Genomic DNA, 21,353 nt, shown 5'->3' on the forward strand with positions numbered 1-21,353 from the left:
AGGTACAGACTTCATTCATTTGGATCTATGATTGAAGAGATTTCAAAAGGCTCTTTTTGACCATACGTCTATTTATTTATTCCTGTATTATCTTCCCATCCTATTTACAAGCGACATGTCAGTCACACTTCTCTGTTCAGTCTGTATGGCTGAGCACAGCAGTGACATCACAGATCCGGCATCAGGACAAGCTATTCTTGCTCATCCTGGGGTGCAATGTACGGTCATCTTATCCGGCGGCAAACTAATCAAATGAGCAAAATAAAGTGATTGGTTTGGAGAGAACATTCACAGATAGAGTATGTTGCCTTAATATGAGGTGAAAACGTGTAGGTGCTGTTTTAAAATGGGAGGCTGTGGGTATGTGAGGTAGACGGGCTGCTTTGGGGTGTGAGGAATAGCTTATCTGTGTTTAAATCAGCTGTGTGTATGCATGCAGTGATCATAAGCAACTCTACAGGCACTGCAGTCTTATAAATTCTGCCCAGTTGCCTTTGAGTTACTGGATACCAAATGAACTGGATGAATGTGACTAATATTTTTAATGGACACTGCAGCATATGCAACAAAATCGAACATTAGGATTGGGAATATGTTTCAGCCACATCGATGACTGCTAATCTTTACAGAAATATGATGTAGGTGGTTCCAGTGGGTGTCAGGAGAAAGAATGAGCCAGAACGCACATAAATACTGTATTTGAGATTACTCTCATTCATTCAGTACCTGGTCTGGAACATTTTCTCTCTCATAAAAGCCGGTCAAACTGAGGTAGGTTACAAAATCTAATTTATAGGTTGAATTTTAATGGTCACTTTTGAGGAAATGTGCAGTTAGAGGATAGGACTGCTGAATTTTGAGCAAGCTGTCCCTTTAAGAGAATAAGCTGACACTACCCTTCACTTTGCCTATTTTAAGAACACATAATCTTTCAAGTATGTTCGCCTGAACTGAAACACACAAAGGGAAATTCACATAAGAACAAACAGCTAATTGCTCCTGCAGCCATGTCACCCTGCAGTGTGAAATATGTTCGCTGTGTATTTTAGTGTAGTGTGTGGTTAAAATGTAATTTAAAACATGGGCCTAGAGATCATTTTAAGTTAAAAAAAAGTCCAAGCAATCCCTTTGAGTTTTCACGACAACAAAACATTAAAAATGAGTGTGTAGTCTATTTATTCAAACATCTCAGAAACACAGACAGGTGATCATATTGTTATATAAAAGAGGCTTAATCACATAGCAAACTCTGTTTATATAACACTACTAATACACTACACATGCAACTTTTTAAGCCCTAGAAAGAAGAAAATGCAATTTTTAAATAAAATAAAAAGTACAGTACCACCAATCTGCATGAAAAATCCTTGAGAAAGCCAATGTACCCATAAATAATCATTTTAAAAAGCGTTGAGGAAACCTGATTTGACTCAGGGAACAATCCGTCAGAATAAAAGGCTGAACATAAAAAGGCAGAAAGAACAGACATAAATCAGTTTGACTGGCTTCCTGGTTATCCTGATTCCACAGAATGGCCATCCACCGTTCTCATGTGCCCCATATGCCTCTACAATAGAGTATGGTGTGGCACAAGCTATGAAAAACCCCAGTATAATAAGAAAAGAGACTAAAGGGTGCTTGTTTGACTTACAAAGGTGAAAGTGGCAGCCTAACATATGAGTAACGTTGCCTATGAAGGATATTAAATTGTCCTGTAGGTGAACAAAATATCCAAACGTGTGCAGCACCCTTTTCATCAATTAAATAAGCAAAGAATAACTGTCAAAAATAGGTTTTCGCCGTGCAGAGAGACAGCTGTCCAGCAGGAGAAAGGCCAATCCTCTGTGTGGAATATTCCAGTCTGTCAGCGGCGCGCAGAGCTGAATGGCGAGACCCAAGGGGGAGGGGGGTTGTTGTTGTTGTTTCCAACAAAGACCATAAATAACCTCAAAGGTTTAAACGCAAAATTTTCACCCTTTTTTTTCCAACATTCTTCACAATTTTGTCCCTGTTACACAGTGGATGGGGGGTCTAGAAAACAGGGTTGGGGGAGGGGGAAGGGAGAGAGAGAGAGACAGAGAGAGAGAGAGATGGTGGTAGCTGCCTCGTGACCTGAAAATGGAGGAACGCGCCTAACTTGGCAGCCATAGCTAGCTGTGGATAACAAGAAAAACAGGCCTCTGACTCACCGACTGTACACCACACACACGTTCACACCGAAAAAAGGAGCGCGTAGCAGGCACCATAATGGCGCAGGCAAATAAAGACACCCCCCTCCTCTATTTTGAAGTCATTTTCCGAACAAAGAATCGCATCTTATTGTTTTAAACCTCATTATACTCGAGGAAACTGACCCGTCGATCTTTCTGTCGACCCACAGAGCACGCGCGGAAGTCCTGCGCACCCCCCAGTGTTATTTTCACCCCGCCGGGGCTCGTGCAGAGGATTCCTGATGACCTTATAAGGCAATGTGGGGGTGCAGCAACGCGCTCGAGCTCTGATGGCAACCGTCCAGAGCTCTCGGATTACCGCCGTTGCCAGGGAGAGTCAGCCCAGCAACCGACAGCCTGAATGCGACATTTTATCAACGTTTCCTCCTCACACGCACTGTTTTCCTTTTCATTGACTTCTTAAAAAACGTACACCCTTTTGAATCACCCGTGTCGGTCCGTGTAAAGATTTCCTGATGAATTATCGAGAAACAGTCCTCGACAGCAACAACAGAAAAAAAAAACACTCCCCGAGTGAACGAGCCTCACCCAGTTATGGCGCAGCAACATTTTACAGCACAGTGCTCTCCTTTGTCTGTAAAGAAGCCATTTTGAGACAAGAGAACAGCAGAGAGACCATTTAACAAGTGTAGCCTACATGTCACCACAAACGTCTCTTTGGACAAAGGGAAGCAGTGAAATACAAGATTTCTTCCCATAAGATTCCTTTGCTCGTTTAAGACTTGGATTACATGTTTTGAATACTAACTGTAAGTTTGACAATATCAATCCAAAAAAAATATGGGTTACAGTTACATCTTTACAAAAGTCAATATATAGTTTTGCTGATAGCGTTTTAACCACAAATAAGTATTGTTCATGTTGTCTGTGTTGTATTAGAATACTTACATGTAGGCATCTAAACTGGCAAATTGAGTGAAATAGCTCAAAATCCGTTACCTTTCAAAACAACTTTTCCTTGAAGGTTTTATGTGGTGTAGCTCAGTTAGAAATGTCGAAATGGAAGAGGTTATACTTGACTGCAATCCTGTCTTCAAGGAGAGAGAGGAGATGGTTTGCATATTGCCCACACAGATGATGCTTGAAGATGCATATTCGCTGGCTGAGAAGCAATGCCTGCCACTAATCAAAAAGTTTCCAAAAGAGCTCTATCTTTCGTGCTAATGGATTCCTTCCTTTTCAGGAGACGCTTTCCCTCCCCTTATTAATGCCATTATTAGAGGATCCGAAGATGGAGCAGAAAACATTCCTCCTGCCCCTGCGTTTAGGCCTGTTAACTACATTTCACCCAAGTGCTGAGGTAAATATTTTCACGATAAGAGTTTTCCCTCCATCTGTTTCCTCTTTGGTTTGACGGTCTTTTTTTTTTTTTTTAAACCGTTGTAGAAGCTGTAAAAAAAGGCTACATGGCTGTGCTTCTTTACAAATCGAAATATGCCCTTGAAGCAAGGTCAAGCAGGCGTTTACACTTCGGACGCATTTGGTTCTTAAATGGCAAATGGCAGCACAAACCTAGCCGTGCTTGAAGTTTGGCTCCACGGTTGTAGGCAGGGTGCAACACAAGCCACCGGGGTGTTAAGCGCTGCTGATGTGGGAGGAAGGTGTTTAAAGTCATTAATCAAAGCAAATGGGTTATCAATCAACAGTCAAAAAAATTTGCAGGCAGCACAATAAACTATTTTGCAAAAGGCCATTGTTATCCATGGCCTGCTTTCTGTCATCTGAGGAGCAGTGGTAGCCTGTGTAACATGGACTGCAGGCTGTATATTTGTGTGTCAGCATGCAAGTGAGCATATTGAATAAAGCTGGCTATTACAGATTCCAACATTTCTATGTGATCAAATTGATGATAGCTCAATAGATAAGACAGAAAATTACGTTTAATAACAGTAGCTGCATGCCTCACATTTTTACATTTACATTACCAAAACTGTTATAAAAGAGTTGAACTTACTTATTGCTACTCATATCCTACAAGGCCATAAGTGCAATGCCAACAATCAGCCATTACACATTGTCACTTTAACTGTGTTTTTTTCCCCCCCCTAATTTAACATCTGCAAAACCATACAGCTGTTTATTCACAACATTTGGTTTCTTTTCACTTAAGAAATATAAATACTATTATATGGGTGTGCCATGACCTAGTTAAGACAAAGATGGATTCCAGGCAGAGGAAAAAAGGCTCAAAATGTCACAGGGTATTACATCCAGTACATTCTCTTCCTTCTTCTCAATCCTTTAAAAGGAGGAATCATAGTTTTATCATAGTCCGTGAGAGATGAGGAAATCAAGTGTAAGATCCCTTTTGGAACAAAGGAAACCCATATAGGCCATTGAGTCCTGTTTTAGGAAAATGGCTGCCGAGAGCGCTCGGCCCCCTCTCTCTGCTCTCTGTTGAAGGACTCCTGAGCCGTGCTTCTAATAGCAGACAGCTCCTCTGCTGCTGCGCTCTGATTGGCCCGCCGAGCTGCCGCTGTTAACCAGCCAATTGCCCGAGCACTGCAAAACACCAGGCAATGTCAAACAAAATCCAGTTTGCTCGACAATATGCAATTCACGAAAATAATGTAAAAATGTAAGAACAACGCAGGTTTAACATACTACAAGTACAAGCTCTACGGCGGCGTAATACTTGTAAAATCGTGGACAACGGCTTGGCACTAGTTTGTTGGTCTGGATTAGACTAACTGACAGAAAGAAATGTCACGTCACAAACCGCCGCATTCCGACGGTTCTAAACGTTAGCTCAACTGTTAAATTCAACTCTTTACCAACAGAGTTTCGTATGAAAATGCTATTCCTCTGTTAAACATTAGCAGCCAAGGCTAGCTCCACAGCAGCGCAGTCCCCATTCGTTTGTTTTCGTTTTCAGATATGGTCCGACATGTTTGAATTTGTGAACGACCACAGGTCCGACAAAAACCTGCGACCTAATCATTTTTATTAGCCTTTAGTGGCAGTTAAGAAGATATTGCCCCCTGTGTCTAGCTTGTGTTTGTCATTTTGGTAAATGTAATCGGCAGATTCCACAGAAAAAAAAGCCATTGAGAGAGTGAGCGACACAAAGCTGTTACCAGGCCTTTAATAAGCCCATGTATGCATACAAACGTTACTATGTGAGTAGTTTAAAACGTGGCAATTTTATACAAAGCAATAGCATCGTGAAATGACCAGCGGGAATAAAAACACATTTGTAACGAAAGTGCGACTAGCATCGGAGGTGGGCAAGCCTAGCGGTGTATTGTGGGAGAGACAGAAGCTACAGACTAGAGGCACACAATATGTGTTGGCTCTCGCCGTAAAGGAGGCAGTATTCTTCAAGCTAAATCATGTAATGTAAGCGGCGAAAGGAAAGCGATTTCGTCTTTTCATCAATTAAAGAAAAAGCACTCGATCGGACGAACCATGTCCAAGCCAGCGGAGAGAAACAGATTGAACGAAGACCATGGCAGAAAGCAGAGTTCAAGTAAGCTTGTTCTTTTTTTCCTCTTTCTCCAGCCCTCCTAATGCCTGTTTTCCGTAACTGGGATAAACGCTAGATCCCGTTTTCGCTCTCACTTGGTTACCCCTACCACCAAAGTCATGCATGTGGAACGTTTGGCTGTTGGAAAGTGTTGGGGGCTGGTATCGGGACCGTGTTTAGCGTTGCCTCACGGTAGCTCTTCTCTCCTTGTCGCTGCCTGTCGTTTCAGGTTTGGCGAACGGCATGGACAGTCATCCCGTCTGCGGCTCGGCGGAGAAGCGGAGTCACCACTGGAGAAGTTACAAGTTGATTATCGACCCGGCGCTGAAGAAGGGATCCCACAAACTGTATCGCTACGATGGACAGACTTTCAGCATGCCCGTAAGTGGACCGCCTTTGACGCGGCGAAACGGCTACAATAGTAACCGAGTAGCCGACCTCCATGATAGGTTACAATGTGGCTGTGTGGCCGTGGCCGATCACGGGCATGTTCCAGCATCTCGATCGGCGGGTCGGAGGTGTCGATTTGAGCTAAACACCGCGTCCGATTTGCGTGGAACTACTTTGCAACAAGTTCTCGCCGTGTGAAGTTGTGAATGGGATGGATAACAGTATTGTGTCTCCCCTCTTCTGTCCCACAGAACCCCGGAATACCGCCAGTGGACATCGTCCGAGACCCGAGGATCGGTCGTCTCTGGACGAAGTACAAAGAGACGGACCTACCTGTGCCCAAATTCAAGGTACCTGCTCTGACAGAGTACGATGTCAGCTTTTCCCTGGTGGAAAAGTGGGGCTGTCAAAAGTTGCAGACACACCCCCCTCACTCATCTTTGGGATGTCTTGTGAAAGTATGATTGTCGGAGAGCTGCTAAATCCTAAATAACGCACGGCTGGGATGGGTGCAGAGGGCTGGCTGGATTTGCATGCTCATCGTTACTACTCTGCCTCTGTTGTTCTTATCTCAGCTGTCAGAAACCACCACACGTGGTGCAACATTAACCCGAGAAGCGCTTCTAACATTAACTTCTGTCATTCTTCTTCCAGATCGACGAGTGTTACATCGGCCCCGTGCCTCCAAAGGAGGTGACATTCGCCAGGCTGAACGACAATATCAGGGAAGGATTTCTCACCGACATGTGCAAAAAATTTGGAGAGATCGAGGGGGTCGAGATCTTGTACAATCCGAAGAACAAAAAGCACTTGGGAATTGCCAAAGTTGTTTTTGAGACCGTGAAAGCCGCCAAGGTGGCCGTGCAGTCGCTTCACAACACGTCTGTTATGGGAAACTTCATCCACGTGGAGCTGGACCCGAAAGGTAAACAGTGATTCAGCCATTCAAGGAAAAGACGTGTAACCTGCAGTTGTTGCGCGATCTAGCATGCTCTCTGCTGCAGGAGAGCAAAACAGAAAATAACACTCACTGTGAAATGTTCCCTTGTTTTGAATTATTAGGAGGACAGCAGTCACGTGTGTAAATTTACGTGCGTTGCCTGGTAACGTGGGATAATTGAATTTCATTGAATGTTTGCCTGCTCCCACAAGCCCAGAGCTGAGGGTGCTGTGTACTCCCACTGTGCATAATTTCAGACCTGTAAACAAACACAAACCAATCTGTCAGAGTCCTCTCCCCCTGCAGATCGTCTCTGTTCAGTCACATTTACGCAAGATATCATATACATGTATGTATGTATATATATGATTTAGTTTTTCTGCCAGCAATGCTGTCAAGGCGTAAAGGCTGCTGTTGTTTTTGACTGATGGAGAACTGCAGCTCTAATTTGTTTCGCTCATTTAATCAGCAAAATAATGTCTGATGTTTTAAATTACACGTCACTGGCTATGCAAGTGCTATTGTTTGTTTTGAACGAGTGCAGACACTTGATCTTACTTTTTGTCCGTATAAAGAGTCTTAATAAGAACTGTAGTTAGCGAATGTTGTATTTTGTGCATCTTGTTGCATTAAAAAGGCATGTTTGGGCCTTGCTATCATATGTGTATCACAGTTTTTCAGATCACCACTTGTTCATTAAAAATACTTATTGCATTACATATCTGTGTTATATAGTTTAAAATTCATATCTTTGCATAAACAATATAGATTATTGATTTGTAAAGCTTCTAATGTTTTCATTATCTTGGAGTGTCTTTACAATATGGAGACCGCAGAAGTCCACGCTGCCCCTCTACAAATATTTAGATTTGGTTTCAGCTACCATTGAATGATCACTGTTGTTTAAATCGTTCCATATTAGTTTTAATAAACCCTGCTGCCATTAAGCCTGTTTTCGAGATCTGCCGTCAGACCCATGCATGTTTACTGCTCTGCAGGTGAGAATCGCCTCAGGTACTTCCAGCTCCTGATGAATGGCAGCTACACTCCACAGACTCTGCCTGTTGGTGGCGAGGAGGCCAGAGAAGTTTCCCCTCGTAGCCTGGCAGAAGCCTTACTGGTAAAAACCTTTTTTTCATGTTTGAGGTTCATCTGAGATCAGTCCATTCACTGTGACAGTGGGAGCTGGATGATGATATAATTAAGTGCACGTTATACTGTTTTTTGCAAGGTTAGCTTGGAGAACACTTGCATACTGTTGTGTAGATGTGATTACTGAATTGTAGTGTTACTTTGTAGAAATAAACCAACTTGCCAATCTAAGCGGAAATCCTTATCTGTAATCCATTTTATCAGTGCAGCAGGTGGTGGAGTAGAGCAGGGGAAATGTTATCCAACCCCTTGCCTGTGGACTGAAATCACAAAGCCACTGAAATGTGCACTTTGGCCTTGTAGCATGAGATAGCCCAGGCATTGTGCCTGGATACTCACATCATCTAGCTTTTTTTTTTTTTTTTCTAAAAAAAGGATCTTCGCAAGTGAACACTGTGAAGTTAGTCAAGTTTTTAGTTGTGACAGTAGAGGTTTTAGTGGTGTGAATGTTTGCCTGTGACACTTTGATTCATCCCCATCCTTTTTGTTTCCGCTAAGGCCTGCGAGCCCATCCGCAGGTTGTCGGAGAGCAGTGTGTCTGCTGTTGGAGGAGCATTGCCACCCAGCAGCTCCACTACTCCTCTGTCCCTGGAGACGGGCTACTCCAGCCTAAGGCAGGACACACCCCAGTCCCAGGGAACCCCTCATACACCACGCCAGACAGGTACGCCCTTTTCTCAAGACTCAAATTACTCCAGTCGGCAGTCCACCCCCGCGTACCAGTCCAGCCGGCCCGAGAGCTCCGGAGGTTATAAATCTCGCAGACACGAGAGTAAGTTCCAGGATGCGTACAACCGCAGACCAGAGAGGCCTCAGTACCGCAGCAACATGTACCGAAGCACGACGTCTGAACAAGCTCCCTTTAAACAGCACCAACTCACCCCACCGGAGCCTCCACCCTCCACCCCCTCCTTCACCTACACAGCACCCCCGCCTGCTACGCCAAACTTCAAGTCCGCCTTCTCGCCCTACCAGGCTCCTTTGCCCCCTGCATTCCCCCCATCAGAGCCAGCTTTCCATCACCCAGCCCAAAGGGAGGGTGAGTACCTCCGACCCCCGCAGCCATCTCTGGCAGTTGCCACTGACTTTTTGCCCGTCAAAGACAGACCCGAAACTCCTCCCATCCCAGAGCCTCCACCAGAGCCCGTGCCCCATCCGACCACCCCTCCTCCTCAAACACCAGAGCACTGCCCCTCACCTGGCTCCCCCACGCTGGATCCAGAGCGCAATAGCCTGGATTCCCGCATTGAGATGCTCCTCAAGGAGAAAAGGACAAAACTTCTGCCGTTCCTGGAGGAGCGAGACTCGGACACTGAGGTGCGAATGGAGGGAAGTCCCATTTCCTCCTCGTCCTCGCAGCTATCCCCAATTCCCCCATACACAGGCGGTTCCCAAGGTGTCCAGCAAAATTCCCGTCCATCTAGCACAGGCTTGGAGGATATCAGTCCGACCCCACTGCCAGACTCGGAAGATGAAGAGCCAGTTCCTGGAACTGCCTCCCTGATCAAGAGAATCAGCTCTCCTGTCCAGGAGAAGATGAGCAACAGTGACCTCAAAGATGGACATTTTCGAGGTCACACTCCCACTGATAAAATGGACACAGTAAGATACAAATATTTTTCCCACTATAATAATGTGCATATTTCCATATGTTATGTTTAAAATGACACCTTGATCTGTTAAATGAAAGCTTGTATTGATAGTCTTTATTAGTTGATAGTAGCACGGTGCTGATGTTTACTCACAGCTATGAATGACAGTTGAATGGAGGACACAGGAAGTGAGGTCTACTTTCAGTGCAAGGTAGTAATAGTAAACTTTCCCTTTTGTTTCATTCTCCCTTGAGAAGGAAGTTCCGGTTTCACAACATTTCATGTATGAAGGTACCTCAAAAAGGTGTTTACGATCTCAGTTAACTACTGTCTTTTTGTGGAAAGAAGAAATACCATCATGAAATGAGAAATGAGTAGTAAACAAAATAGCCAAGGCTCACGGTTGTAAAGTAGAAAGCTCGAGATGAATGCAAAGTGCATTTTAAGTCAAACAGGTAACTATAGAAGGAGACTAATGAGAAGAATTTGAAAGATTTTCTTTTAAAAAAGCGTATTTGTTACCACAGCAGCCTCGGAATATGTGTGCAAAGCATGTAAACTCCCCGTCAGTACCTTCATGTGTAGTTGATCTCCTTGTTTGAAGTCAGTAACACCGTCTGAACTGTGATGTTGTGTTGCTACACTTTGTGCTTTGAAAGGTGAAATAAGAGCCGTTCTGCTGTTGGGGAATTGAGCACTCTTGTTTCCTCTTTCTAACACTCACCACACGCTCACACGGAGGAAAGCACAGTTTGGCTGTTGGCCCCATTCAGCACCACACTTCCTGGTTTTGCTGAACCACGACCGTCCGTCACGATTGGCCACAGCGTCTCGCGTCTCACATTTCAAGTTATAACAAAGCACTGCAACAGGTCATTCGGGTAACGACGCCACTCCCATGCTGAGTTTACTCTACTTAGTTTCATTTCTACTGCAGCAGAGATCCTTTTTACATGAATAAAAAGCTTGGATGAGAATACGATGCTGTTACGTTTAATGGCACAAGTCCTGCGTTCATTATCTTTTATATGGTTCTAGGCATAAATATTGTCACTCCTAGAAAAAATGGCTCTGTTTAGAAACACGCTGACCAGCAACACGGGTCAGTTTTGTTTGACTGTGCTAGTGCAAATGCTAAACTTTGAACTCACTTCATTTGTTGCTTTGAATGATTCACTGAGTGTCAAACCACAGTACCATTCAGTAAGGTATCCAAAAACAATCATCGTTATTAAAAATGTATCAGAATTAGTATTGAAAAAATGTCAAACTATATTTATAATTTTTGTTGAAGCTAAAGAGGCAGATAGACTCATGGTCCGCTAGCTTTACTAGCTAGTTTATACTATCTTTTTTTCTGAACTTTTCGACCTTATCTCAAGTCCTTCAGAAGTAGTTTGCTCAGTTGTCATGGAGATGAAAAGGGCAGATGATTGTACACATGTAACCTGTGGAAAAATAGATGTTGACCTTTGAATAGTCCTGACAGCTGTCCCCTTTTACACAGGGTCATCAGTCGTCGGGAGAGGACATGGAGATCTCTGACGATGAGATGCCCGGGACTCCAATCAGCGGTGGAGACTGTGGCAAGGGCATTGTTGTACACTCCGCAGTGTCCCCAATGCAGACCATCTCCATCCCTCCCCCCGGCTTCCCCCCTCTCCCACACCAAACGGGGTTCGCGATCCCACATCACCATCTGGCTCACTCTGCCGTCCCGGGACATCCAGCTCACCTGGCCGGTCATCCCGGGGTGCCTCATCATATGCTTCCACACATGGGTCCCTACCCTCCTAGCATGATGCCTTTGGTGCAAATGGAGCTGATGAACTGCCTGCGGTGGGAACAGTGGAGCACCGTTCCCATGTCCTTCCAGATGCAGCAGCAGATGCTGAGTCGCATGGCTCAGACCAGAGGGCCCTATCCTTATCCACATTTTATTGACAGTGGTGCGTCTGGGCCGTTTGGGGGACATTACCCACCTCTGTCCATGGGTGCTACACCTGCTAGCGGCACAGCAGCATCCGGACAACAATGGCAGCATCCCAGTATACCAAAGTTCAACCCCACTGTCCCTCCTCCTGGATATGACACTAAAAAGGAGGATCCCCACAAGGCCACTGTTGACGGTGTGCTGCTGGTCATTGTCAAAGAGCTGAAGGCCATCATGAAGAGGGACCTCAACCGCAAAATGGTGGAGGTGGTGGCCTTTAGAGCCTTTGATGACTGGTGGGATAAGAAGGAACGCTCAGCAAAGGTAAGTTATTCATTTCACTCTCTAAGAAAGAAAAATGCACTTCCTGTAAAATACATCTTAAGATGTATCTAAGACATCTAAGAAATTTCACATTACATTATTTGATTATACGGTGTGTATATAATAGAAGCCAGAAAGAAACCATTCAGTTTGCACTGTAGCACAAACATTCACCATGAACATCACTCAAAACTTTGTGCTTTTTGGAGGTTATTAGAAGAAAAATGAAAATATTCTATGTAGTTTCAGTTAATGTTTCTCTCTGTCCTGCCTACATCCACAAGAATTTAGCATTATTAGTAAGTATCATCTTGACAAGTGCCATAAAACCTCAGATGATAGTTTTGATGATTGTTTGAATTAATTTCATAAGGATTCTGACAGTTTGTGGTTGTGTTTCTGTGACGCAAACAGTGCTGAAAAGATGATTAAATTAACAACATTGATGATCAATAAGTTATTCCAAATATTCACTGGTTCCAGATACTCAAATCTTGCTTTTCTCTGTTTTATATCTTGTTAAATTGAAGTGGACTGTTGATGAGACAAACTGAGCAAGTCGACAGTAAAAGCTTCATTGGAAAAATAATAGACGGACTTTTTGGCTCTCTGAAGCAGAATACGTTTCATAACAGTTGATCTGTTGACTGAATCCGCTCACAACTAAGAGACTGATGGGTGACTGTTCATGTGTCATTCAGTGTCACAAGACGGATTAATACAATAACTACCCAGAATTAAAGATCATATTCTTTTTTTCTCAGGCGTCTTTGACTCCAGTGAAGGGTGCAGAGGGGAAGGAAGAGGAAAGACCCAAACCCAAAGAGACGATGGGTTCAAGTCTGCTGGAAAACTGGAACAAGGGGGAAGGACTGGGCTACGAAGGAATGGGCCTGGGAATTGGTTTGCGAGGAGCCATCCGCCTGCCCTCCTTTAAGGTCGGTCTTAAGCACGGAGAAGGACGGAGTCTGTTTCTCTTCTACCAGTTGGGTAGTTGGGTGTTTAATTTGTCACATGCTGTGTTCAGGTGAAAAGGAAGGATCCACCCGAGGCTGCAGCAACAGGGGACAACAAACGAGCCCGACCTTCCACTCCAGTTGATGACGAGCTGGAGGATGAAGGTAACCATCTACTATCAATACAGTAGACCAGGCACTCTTTGGTCTGCACACTTAAGCTTGCAGTTCTCTGTTTTTGTCTGGTGTTCTGAAACTGCTGGTGGCTAATTTATCTCGTCGATTGTTTCTGTCAGACCGGGATCGAGACCCAGCTGAGCTCCCTTCGGATGATTCCAAAATGGACACCGACAGTACATCGGCAAAGCGACGGCACTCGCGGCCACTTGAACCGGACAGTGAGGGAGAGGAGGAGGTGGACACCTCAGGGAAGGAGGAGGAGTCATTGTCTGACAGGGAGGAGGGGCCTGATGAAACGAAGGCTTCCGATAGGCTGTTGTCAGGCAAAGTAAGCCCTCTCAAAAATGAATTACCATTAATTGTGTATATGTTATCTTCAACATAATGATGGCCGCTTTGTTTACATTTTAATGTTTGTGATCATGTCTTAGGAGAGTAACGATGAGGAGGGTGATGATGAAGATGAGGGAGACTCATCCAGTGAGAGCGCTTCCTCAGATTCATCTGACGAAGGTACTTTAAATATCAGACAGCAACAGTTGGATTAGTTTTCAGTCTCTTTTCCTGTAATTTATAACTTCTCGGCCCCATTTCTTGCAGAAGCCGAGAGCTCAGCTTCATCCAAGTCCAGCTCAGACTCATCCGGAGAAAGCGAAGAGTCCTCTGAGTACGAGCTAAGCTCACAAGACGAAGAGGATGAGGACGAGGAAGATGAGGCGGCGGTGGCGGCAGCACAAGATGTGGACGATGAAAGCAAAAGGCCCGTGACCTCCTCGTCCTCGTCATGCTCTGCAAGTTCGTCTTCTGATGAAGAGGAGGGGGAGGCAGAGACCAAGGCACCGAGCCCCCCTGCGGGACCGGTCCCAGAGGATAAGCAGGAGCACAGGAGCAGGGAGGAGCCAAGCAGCAAGCCCAAACACAGACCTCCTAGTCCTGTTGAGGAGGTAACAGAGGACCTGAAGCCGCCATCACCCAAAGGCATCCCAGGTGAGTGCTCATGTCTCTCCCTGTGTAAACGTATCATTTCAACAAAGGTGTTTATCATTTTGCAGTATTGAAGTAAGAGGTTAAATCAGGTGAAATAACTATCTTTTTCTTGTCTTGTAGTCAAAGAGCGAGTCATCAGTGTAGATGGCAACATTCCTGTAGTGAAGTCTGAACCTCAGGAGCATGTAGCGAACCTTCGGCCACCCACTCCCACAGGTGCCCTGCCCGACAGCGACCAGGAGACAAAAGCCAAAGGTAAAGCAGAGCGCGAGGAAGTACCCTGCACCCTCCACCGATTATCCGCATCCCCCTTAGATGCAAACACACCTGTTCCCAAATCTGTCACTGCCTCTTTAATGCACCTCCCCCTCCCTCCTCACCCGGCAGTCGAAGGTCGTTCCCTCCTTCATCCACCCCCTGGTCCCCTGCCTGACCTCCCTCAGCGAGCCAGGCTCCCCACAGACGAGGATATCCCCCGCACGCCGGGCAGGGACCTGATGGAGCGTGCCCGAAGTCTGGGCAAGTCCCAGAGCACGGACACGGTGCCCATCACACCCGGTAGTGAAGCCCCGCTGACGGGCAGCAGCCTGTTGCTTAGCTCCCCTCATATCCCTGGTAGCCCCTTTTCCTACCCTGCACAGTCCCCTGTCCTTAGCGCTGGAGTCCCCCGCACTCCAGGAAGAGACTTAACCTTCACCCCTGTCTTCCCCGACCCCACAGCACTGACGCTTAATAGGAAAATATCCTCTGAGAGCCTGGACGATAGACCAGTTTTTAAGGAGCCACCCATTAGTGCCCTGCCTACCCAGGCTCTATCAGCTGGAACAGAGCATTCAGCCAGTGTCCCTGAAGATCTGCCCGCTGGTCTCACTGTAGATGTCCCTGTGCCATCAGATACCGCCCCATCAAAGAGGAAACCTGGACGACCTAAAAGCAAAAAGAGCTCAGCTGTCTCTGCCGCTGACGAGTCTTTGGAGCTCTCTCCTGAGTCCACCCCCCTGCCTCACAACACACATGCCCTCGATCCATCCACACAAATGATGTCTGCCAAGTCTTCTGACCACCCAAGCCTGGACTTCCGGGAAGGAGAGGCAGAGCCTCAGACAATCTTGCCTGCCGAAGATGGCTTCCTGTCCTACGAAGAAGAGGCACCTGTGGCCGTGAAGCCCACGCGGAGGGCGCGGCGATGCTGGGAGGAGATTCTGCTGGGCAGCCTCTCCCCCGTCACCTCGCCTCCCAGATCGTACTTCAGCCGGCGCACCGAGTTTGAGGAGATGACCATCCTGTATGACATCTGGAACGAAGGCATAGATGAGGAGGACATGCGGCTTCTGCAGGTCACTTATGACAAGATGCTCCAGCAGGATAACGGCAACGACTGGCTCAACGACACGCTCTGGGTCAACCATCCTCATATCCTTCACTGCATACACCGAATATTGTTATCAGTAATATTCATCTTTATAAATTTGCAGTTTTTCAAAACAGTATTCTTGACAAACCATAAATCATTTTAGGAGATCAGTCCGGTTAAGTAACACTAAAAGATAAGTGTATTCTTTCCTTTTTTAGCAGAACTTGCACTGTATTTATCAGATAGCAGCCCCCTCTGGTGGTGAAAATGAGAAATGGTTTGGCTGCTATTGAGAATCTGTTGAGCTTTGGAAGTGTTTTTGTATCCCCGCTGCGGGTCATGGCCTTTTCAGTCTCTTCCTTGACTTCCCTGCACCTACCAACATCCCTGGAGTGAAGAAAAAGAGAAGAGACGACGGCATGAGGGATCACATGACCGGCTGCGCTCGAAGTGAGGGATACTACAAAATCGACAAGAAGGACAAGATCAAGTACCTCCAGAGCACAAAGCTGCAGTCGGAGGAGCCGCCAGTCGACACACAGGTGGGCTGCAGAGTTAGTGTAAATGTGCACGTTAGAACATGAGAGGGATGACGCACGCTGACCTGCCGTGGGTGAACACATCTAACCCCATCTCCCCCCTGCAGGGTATGAGCATTCCCGCGCAGGTCCACGCCTCCACCAGAGCCGGCTCGGAGCGGCGGTCAGAGCAGCGACGTTTGCTGTCCTCGTTCGCGTGTGACAGTGACCTGCTGAAGTTCAACCAGCTGAAGGTAAACACGGTTGAGCCGACCTTCGCTCCAGCGTGCAGTTTACTGTTCTTTTACAATTTGCAGTGCAGGGAGCATCAAACGAGAACATTAGAGCACGACGAACACATTTTCCTATGATGCATTTTAACGTCAACTTTCTTCCCGCGTAGAAGTGACACTTTGCTCCCCCTTTTTCTCTTTCAGTTCCGCAAGAAAAAGATCCGATTCTGCAAGTCGCACATCCACGACTGGGGTCTGTTTGCTATGGAGCCGATTGCTGCTGATGAAATGGTGATCGAGTACGTGGGACAGAACATCAGACAGGTGAGAGGCAGCTGATTGGTTCATTTGAAGGGGATTGTCTGGGAGTATGTCAACACATTTTTTTACAAATCAGTCCATCTACTTGCACTCATCTGGGAATCTCATAAGCGTGTTAGACTTAATCAGAATCAGAATCAGAATTCCTTTAATAATCCCCAGGGGGAAATAGCTTTTTGTTACACACAGCTCCAAAAGAATAAGAATAAACTTCAAACACAAAAGTAATAATAATGATATTAATAATAATGACACAAATAATAATAATAATTAAAGGGTCAGAATGCAAATAGTTAACTGAAGCATTTAGATAAAGTTTGTCTCGTACATGCCTGGACTGCCGTAACAGTATGTATGAAAGGGTCACAGCTGAGCACGATAGCTCCTTTTACTTTAAAGTTATTAGGTTATTAACTGACCTTTCCGTCCCACTGATAGAGGCTGATAGGGTTAAAGTAGAGCCCCAGTGGATTTCTATCTCAGATAAGACATTAGTTTCATTTAAAAGTCGTCAAACCTCCAACAACGATCTTCCGTTGGCAGGTGATTGCGGACATGCGGGAGAAGCGCTACGAGGAGGAGGGCATCGGCAGCAGCTACATGTTCCGCGTCGACCATGACACCATCATCGATGCTACAAAGTGTGGCAACTTCGCCCGTTTCATCAACCACAGCTGCAATGTAAGACGGCAACCACATGGCTCTCCTTTTGTAAAATGTTCGGTATCAAACAGAAACACAAGTTTAAAGGCGAACCTATTCAAATTATGTCTGTATGTTTTGTTTTTTTTTTGTCTTTTCTTTCAGCCGAACTGTTATGCGAAGGTCATCACCGTAGAGTCCCAAAAGAAGATTGTGATCTACTCCAGACAGCCCATTAACGTCAACGAGGAGATCACGTACGACTATAAGTTCCCCATCGAGGACGAGAAGATCCCCTGTTTGTGCGGGGCAGAGAACTGTAGGGGAACGCTGAATTAACGTCCATTTTGAGGTCAATCCTCTCCAGGGTGTTTGAAAGCTGTCCTCAAACTTCCTTCAAGTTCCCCAGATGAGAACACGATGAGACCCCAGACGAGGAGGAGGTGAAGAGGGAGGGTTTTCTGTGGCAGCGAGGAGGAGGAGAAACCTGCGAGTGGCCCGGATAGAGCTCAGCTACCTGTCCGGCACTCGTCACACATGAAACTCTAGATTGTTTACGATTTATGGTGCTCTTGAAATGAAAAACACATAGTTTTTTTTTTAATGTCTGCCAGTGACCCAAAATTTACACATTAACACTTGACTCACTGGTGCAGCCCCCCCCCCCCCCTCTCGACGTTGGACAGTATTTCAGCACGGTTACTTTCACATCCAGCCCTGGTCTGTACAGTAGTGGACACTTTCCCTGTCATTTGTCTCATAAGCTCTACGTACACCACACATGGTACAGAAACACAACACAGAATCACATGTTCAGCTGCTTACTGACGCTGCTGAGACGCACAAGCCCGCCAGGAAAACACCTCTTTGTGTGTGTGTGTGTGTGTGGGGGGGGGAAGAGGTGGTCGGCAGACGGCACTGTTTCCATCCTGCAGCAGCAGCACGGACCGCAGCCCTGCTTTCTCACTCCTACCTCCTCTGCACCAGTTTTCTTGGACATAAATCAAACTGATTTAAAAAAAAAAAAAAAAAAAATTAAAAAAAAAAAATCAAGCAACAAAAATGGTTAAATCCTGCCACAAAACCTGGAGTATTTGGATATCACACTTGCTTTCACCAGCCAATCATGCTGCTTCCTATTAGTTTATGCAAAGGTTAAAGATGACGTGCAAAATTTGTATTAATGATATTCCAGTGTTTTCCATTTTTGTTTAGGTAATTTTCCTCTTGCTTGTTTCTTCAAAGACACTGTGTGTGTGTGTGTGTGTGTGTGTGTGTGTGTGTGTGTGAGAGAATGTGTGTGTGTGTGTGTGTGTGTGTGTGTGTGTGTGTGTGTGTGTGTGTGTGTGTGTGTGTGAGAATGTGTGTGTCAGGCTTCTGGTTGAGAGAATTGAGCATATGATATCTTAGTGTATGTGAATGTGAGTGCACTGCCCCCTGCAGGCCGCAGCGCAGAAGGCCGACCAATCACGCAGAAAGGGAGGAAAAAAAGAAAGTGTAATCAGTTCCTATCTACACCCACCGGGCAGCGTTTGAAAATACTCGTAAAACAAAGTTGTTGTTTTTTTTTAGCTTTGGAAGAAATAATCATCTCTCCTTTTTAAGTGCCATATGAATGTGTAACTGTCCGAGCGGCCAGGTGACATGCAGAAGTCTGCCTCAGAGAGCCGTCACCTGGAGCTGTGTGCACATGCATGTGTGAAGAATTGCTGCCTCTGTTTTTTCCACCGCTGTGGGTGTTTGATGATGATAATGATGATGTTTTGGCTTCCTTCATCTGTGCCTGGGATGACTGTCTCATGTTTGTGTGCTCATAGATTCCTCTAAAACTGCAACAGTCATTACTCTGCCAGTGTTCAGCGTTTTCTGCGAAGACAGTAGTGTTTCTACGAGCCAGCAGACTTCCGCAACGTAGTCCGCGAGAGCTGTTCTTTCTTTATAAAGTCATTAGGACAAACATAATTAATGCACTCGAGGCTTGCACTTGCTTTATTATGCCCTCTCTTAGTCAATCAGCTCCCTATCAAGACCAAGTCAGTCATTGCTTTTCATTCAGTTGGATTGATTATGGAGATTTTCTTTTTTTTTCCAACAGTGATGTTTATATTGTATATGATTACTTGTATAGAAGATCTAAAGCTTTTTTTTTTTTTTTTTTTTTTTAAATCTCCACAGGGGTAACACTTTTAAATGCATCTCTCTCTCTCTCTTTTTTTTAAACAAAAGACTGAGTATTTAAAATATTTTCAGGGATCTGTGAAAGAAATCTGAGGGTTTAAAAGGTTGTTTATTTAAAGAAAAAGGTCCACTGTGTACAGGAAAAGTCTCCACCTCCCTTTTTGAAAGATTGTTTCTTGTAGAAACGTCTTCATTTTCTGCCCGTTTGCTTTGTAATCCTAAAATATGTAAATACTGTAACTGTGAATACTATATAAATATATATATATATAAATATATATATATATTTTTGTTCCCTGGGATTTGCTACATGAACACAGCTCAGAGATCTATGTAACATATGAGGTGAGCGATGAGCTGGTAGCAGGAAATTCAGCTTGTGTCAAGCTTTGTTTTTTATTTTCTGTTGTAAATTCTATGAAAAGTTGTTTGCGGTGTGGAGAAAAAAACAAAAAGGTGCAGAATCGGCATGGGAAGAGGATTGAAGCATCAGCCTGTTTCTCATGTCTATTTATTACACGACAAATGTATGAAAAAGGAAAAATGGAAATAAAGCAATTTTGCATACATCCATATACAGTGGTTGTTTTCATGAAGCATATGGGAGAAGAAATGATGAAAACTCGCTATAAGTGGATTTATTCATTGATGGATGACCATCTGAAATAAACCCACACAGTCCTACTGATGCTGAGTTTTCATGAATGGAAAGTGGAGGTAGCAGCTGACCGAACAATGACTGGTTTGATCGAGGACCCGGTCATGTGATTCACTGTCCTCCAACAAACACATGCACACACAGCCAGTGTGTTTCACACCACCAGTAACAAATACAAGCATTCAACAGTACAGTCTAAACCAAATAAACATGGAAGCAGGACATGTTCGATGATGAAGAGTTTTTTCAGCTCTGATCCTCCAGGTCCGAATGTGTCTTAAATAAAGAGCACAAAAAGGCATTAACCTGCAACTACAATGACTGATTTTTTGTTTGGTTTCACTGAGAATCTGCAGCCTGACGTCACCTTTGCTAATCCTGGGACGTGCGTACACATAGTCCCGAAAGAGAGAGAGTTTGTGTGTGCGTGTGTGTGTGTGTGTGCGTGTGTGTGTTGGTGCTGCCTGGAGGCCATGACAGGAGGAGGATGGTGTGACCACGTGCAGAGAGGATATCGTACACACACCAACAGAGGAACACACGCCTCCGCACCAAGTGAGCTGATTGGTCCGAGGTGTCGCTCCAACTGTGTTGTGTTTTTTATCCTTGCACATTTGCTTAAGAGACAAATTCAGGTCAACCAGTTAAGTTGGGATTCCTCTACAGGCTGCGTGGTGTGTGGGACTCCTGGGTTGTGTTATTTTAACATTTCATGCTGATGATGACACACCTTAGGCAGGGATTCACAACTCGCTGGAGTTGCATGAAAGTCATTGCCTCACTAAACAATGCAGAGAGAAAAATAAAATGCCTCTCGCGACTCAAAAAACAACGACAACAGCAGAAAGTGACAGAACAGGACACGTGTTTATTGTCTATTGTTGAGTACAGGAGATATTATAAGAGAAATGATAGGACTTAGTAAAAAGAAAAGTGAAATTGTGAACTGACATTCAAGTGTCAGCCCCATATTTGATACCTTTTCTTGCAGGTGTTTTGCAGCCATTCACTGATGCCTATTTCCATACTTAACATCCTTCTCTGCAAATGATGTTAACAATGGCTCTGTTCCATTTCAGTGTGGCAGCGGGCCGGTGAGTGAGTGAGCATGTGAAATAGTACAACCCCAAAACAGGTAAAGTCTAATGGATTCCAGTCCCGTGTTTATATTATTAATTACAACTGTGGTTTTCCTATTATGATGTGTCAAAATATCCGTAAAAAGGGCCTAATATGTGATTAACTCGATGCAATACATCTGCTGGCTGCTTTAGGCCCCTCACATACTGTACATGTCT

The 21,353-nt window shown here is 45.0% G+C and overlaps 1 protein-coding gene and 1 long non-coding RNA gene across 2 annotated transcripts; one reads left to right on the plus strand and one right to left on the minus strand.

Moving 5' to 3' along the window:
- Window positions 1–4,138: 4,138 nt before the first annotated feature.
- On the minus strand, window positions 4,139–5,196 carry LOC139218490 (uncharacterized). The gene is made up of 2 exons (XR_011585676.1): window positions 4,867–5,196; window positions 4,139–4,733 (listed from the first exon to the last, which is right to left on the minus strand). It is a non-coding gene; the product is annotated as an uncharacterized lncRNA (long non-coding RNA).
- Window positions 5,197–5,485: 289 nt separating this feature from the next.
- setd1ba (SET domain containing 1B, histone lysine methyltransferase a) lies at window positions 5,486–19,972 on the plus strand. Its single transcript, XM_070850065.1, has 18 exons — window positions 5,486–5,700; window positions 5,927–6,078; window positions 6,339–6,437; window positions 6,742–7,012; window positions 8,026–8,147; window positions 8,678–9,781; window positions 11,279–12,028; window positions 12,793–12,966; window positions 13,056–13,149; window positions 13,281–13,492; window positions 13,596–13,677; window positions 13,765–14,151; window positions 14,272–15,564; window positions 15,881–16,047; window positions 16,152–16,277; window positions 16,461–16,580; window positions 17,121–17,258; window positions 17,385–19,972. Exons 1-18 carry the CDS (start codon window positions 5,640–5,642, stop codon window positions 17,556–17,558), a joined length of 5,526 nt encoding a protein of 1,841 aa, XP_070706166.1. The 5' UTR covers window positions 5,486–5,639; the 3' UTR covers window positions 17,559–19,972.
- The last annotated feature ends 1,381 nt before the right edge of the window (window positions 19,973–21,353 follow it).

The sequence above is a fragment of the Pempheris klunzingeri genome, chromosome 19, assembly GCF_042242105.1.
Source record: "Pempheris klunzingeri isolate RE-2024b chromosome 19, fPemKlu1.hap1, whole genome shotgun sequence".
Classification (NCBI taxonomy): domain Eukaryota; kingdom Metazoa; phylum Chordata; class Actinopteri; order Acropomatiformes; family Pempheridae; genus Pempheris; species Pempheris klunzingeri.

Bases quoted from the DNA above. Each gene is read 5' to 3' on its own strand.
- setd1ba (XM_070850065.1), top strand. From the start codon at position 5,640: ATGTCCAAGCCAGCGGAGAGAAACAGATTGAACGAAGACCATGGCAGA. The intron at 12,029-12,792 runs GTAAGTTATTCA...TTTTTTTCTCAG, and splicing joins AGAAGGAACGCTCAGCAAAG to GCGTCTTTGACTCCAGTGAA. The intron at 13,493-13,595 runs GTAAGCCCTCTC...ATCATGTCTTAG, and splicing joins ATAGGCTGTTGTCAGGCAAA to GAGAGTAACGATGAGGAGGG.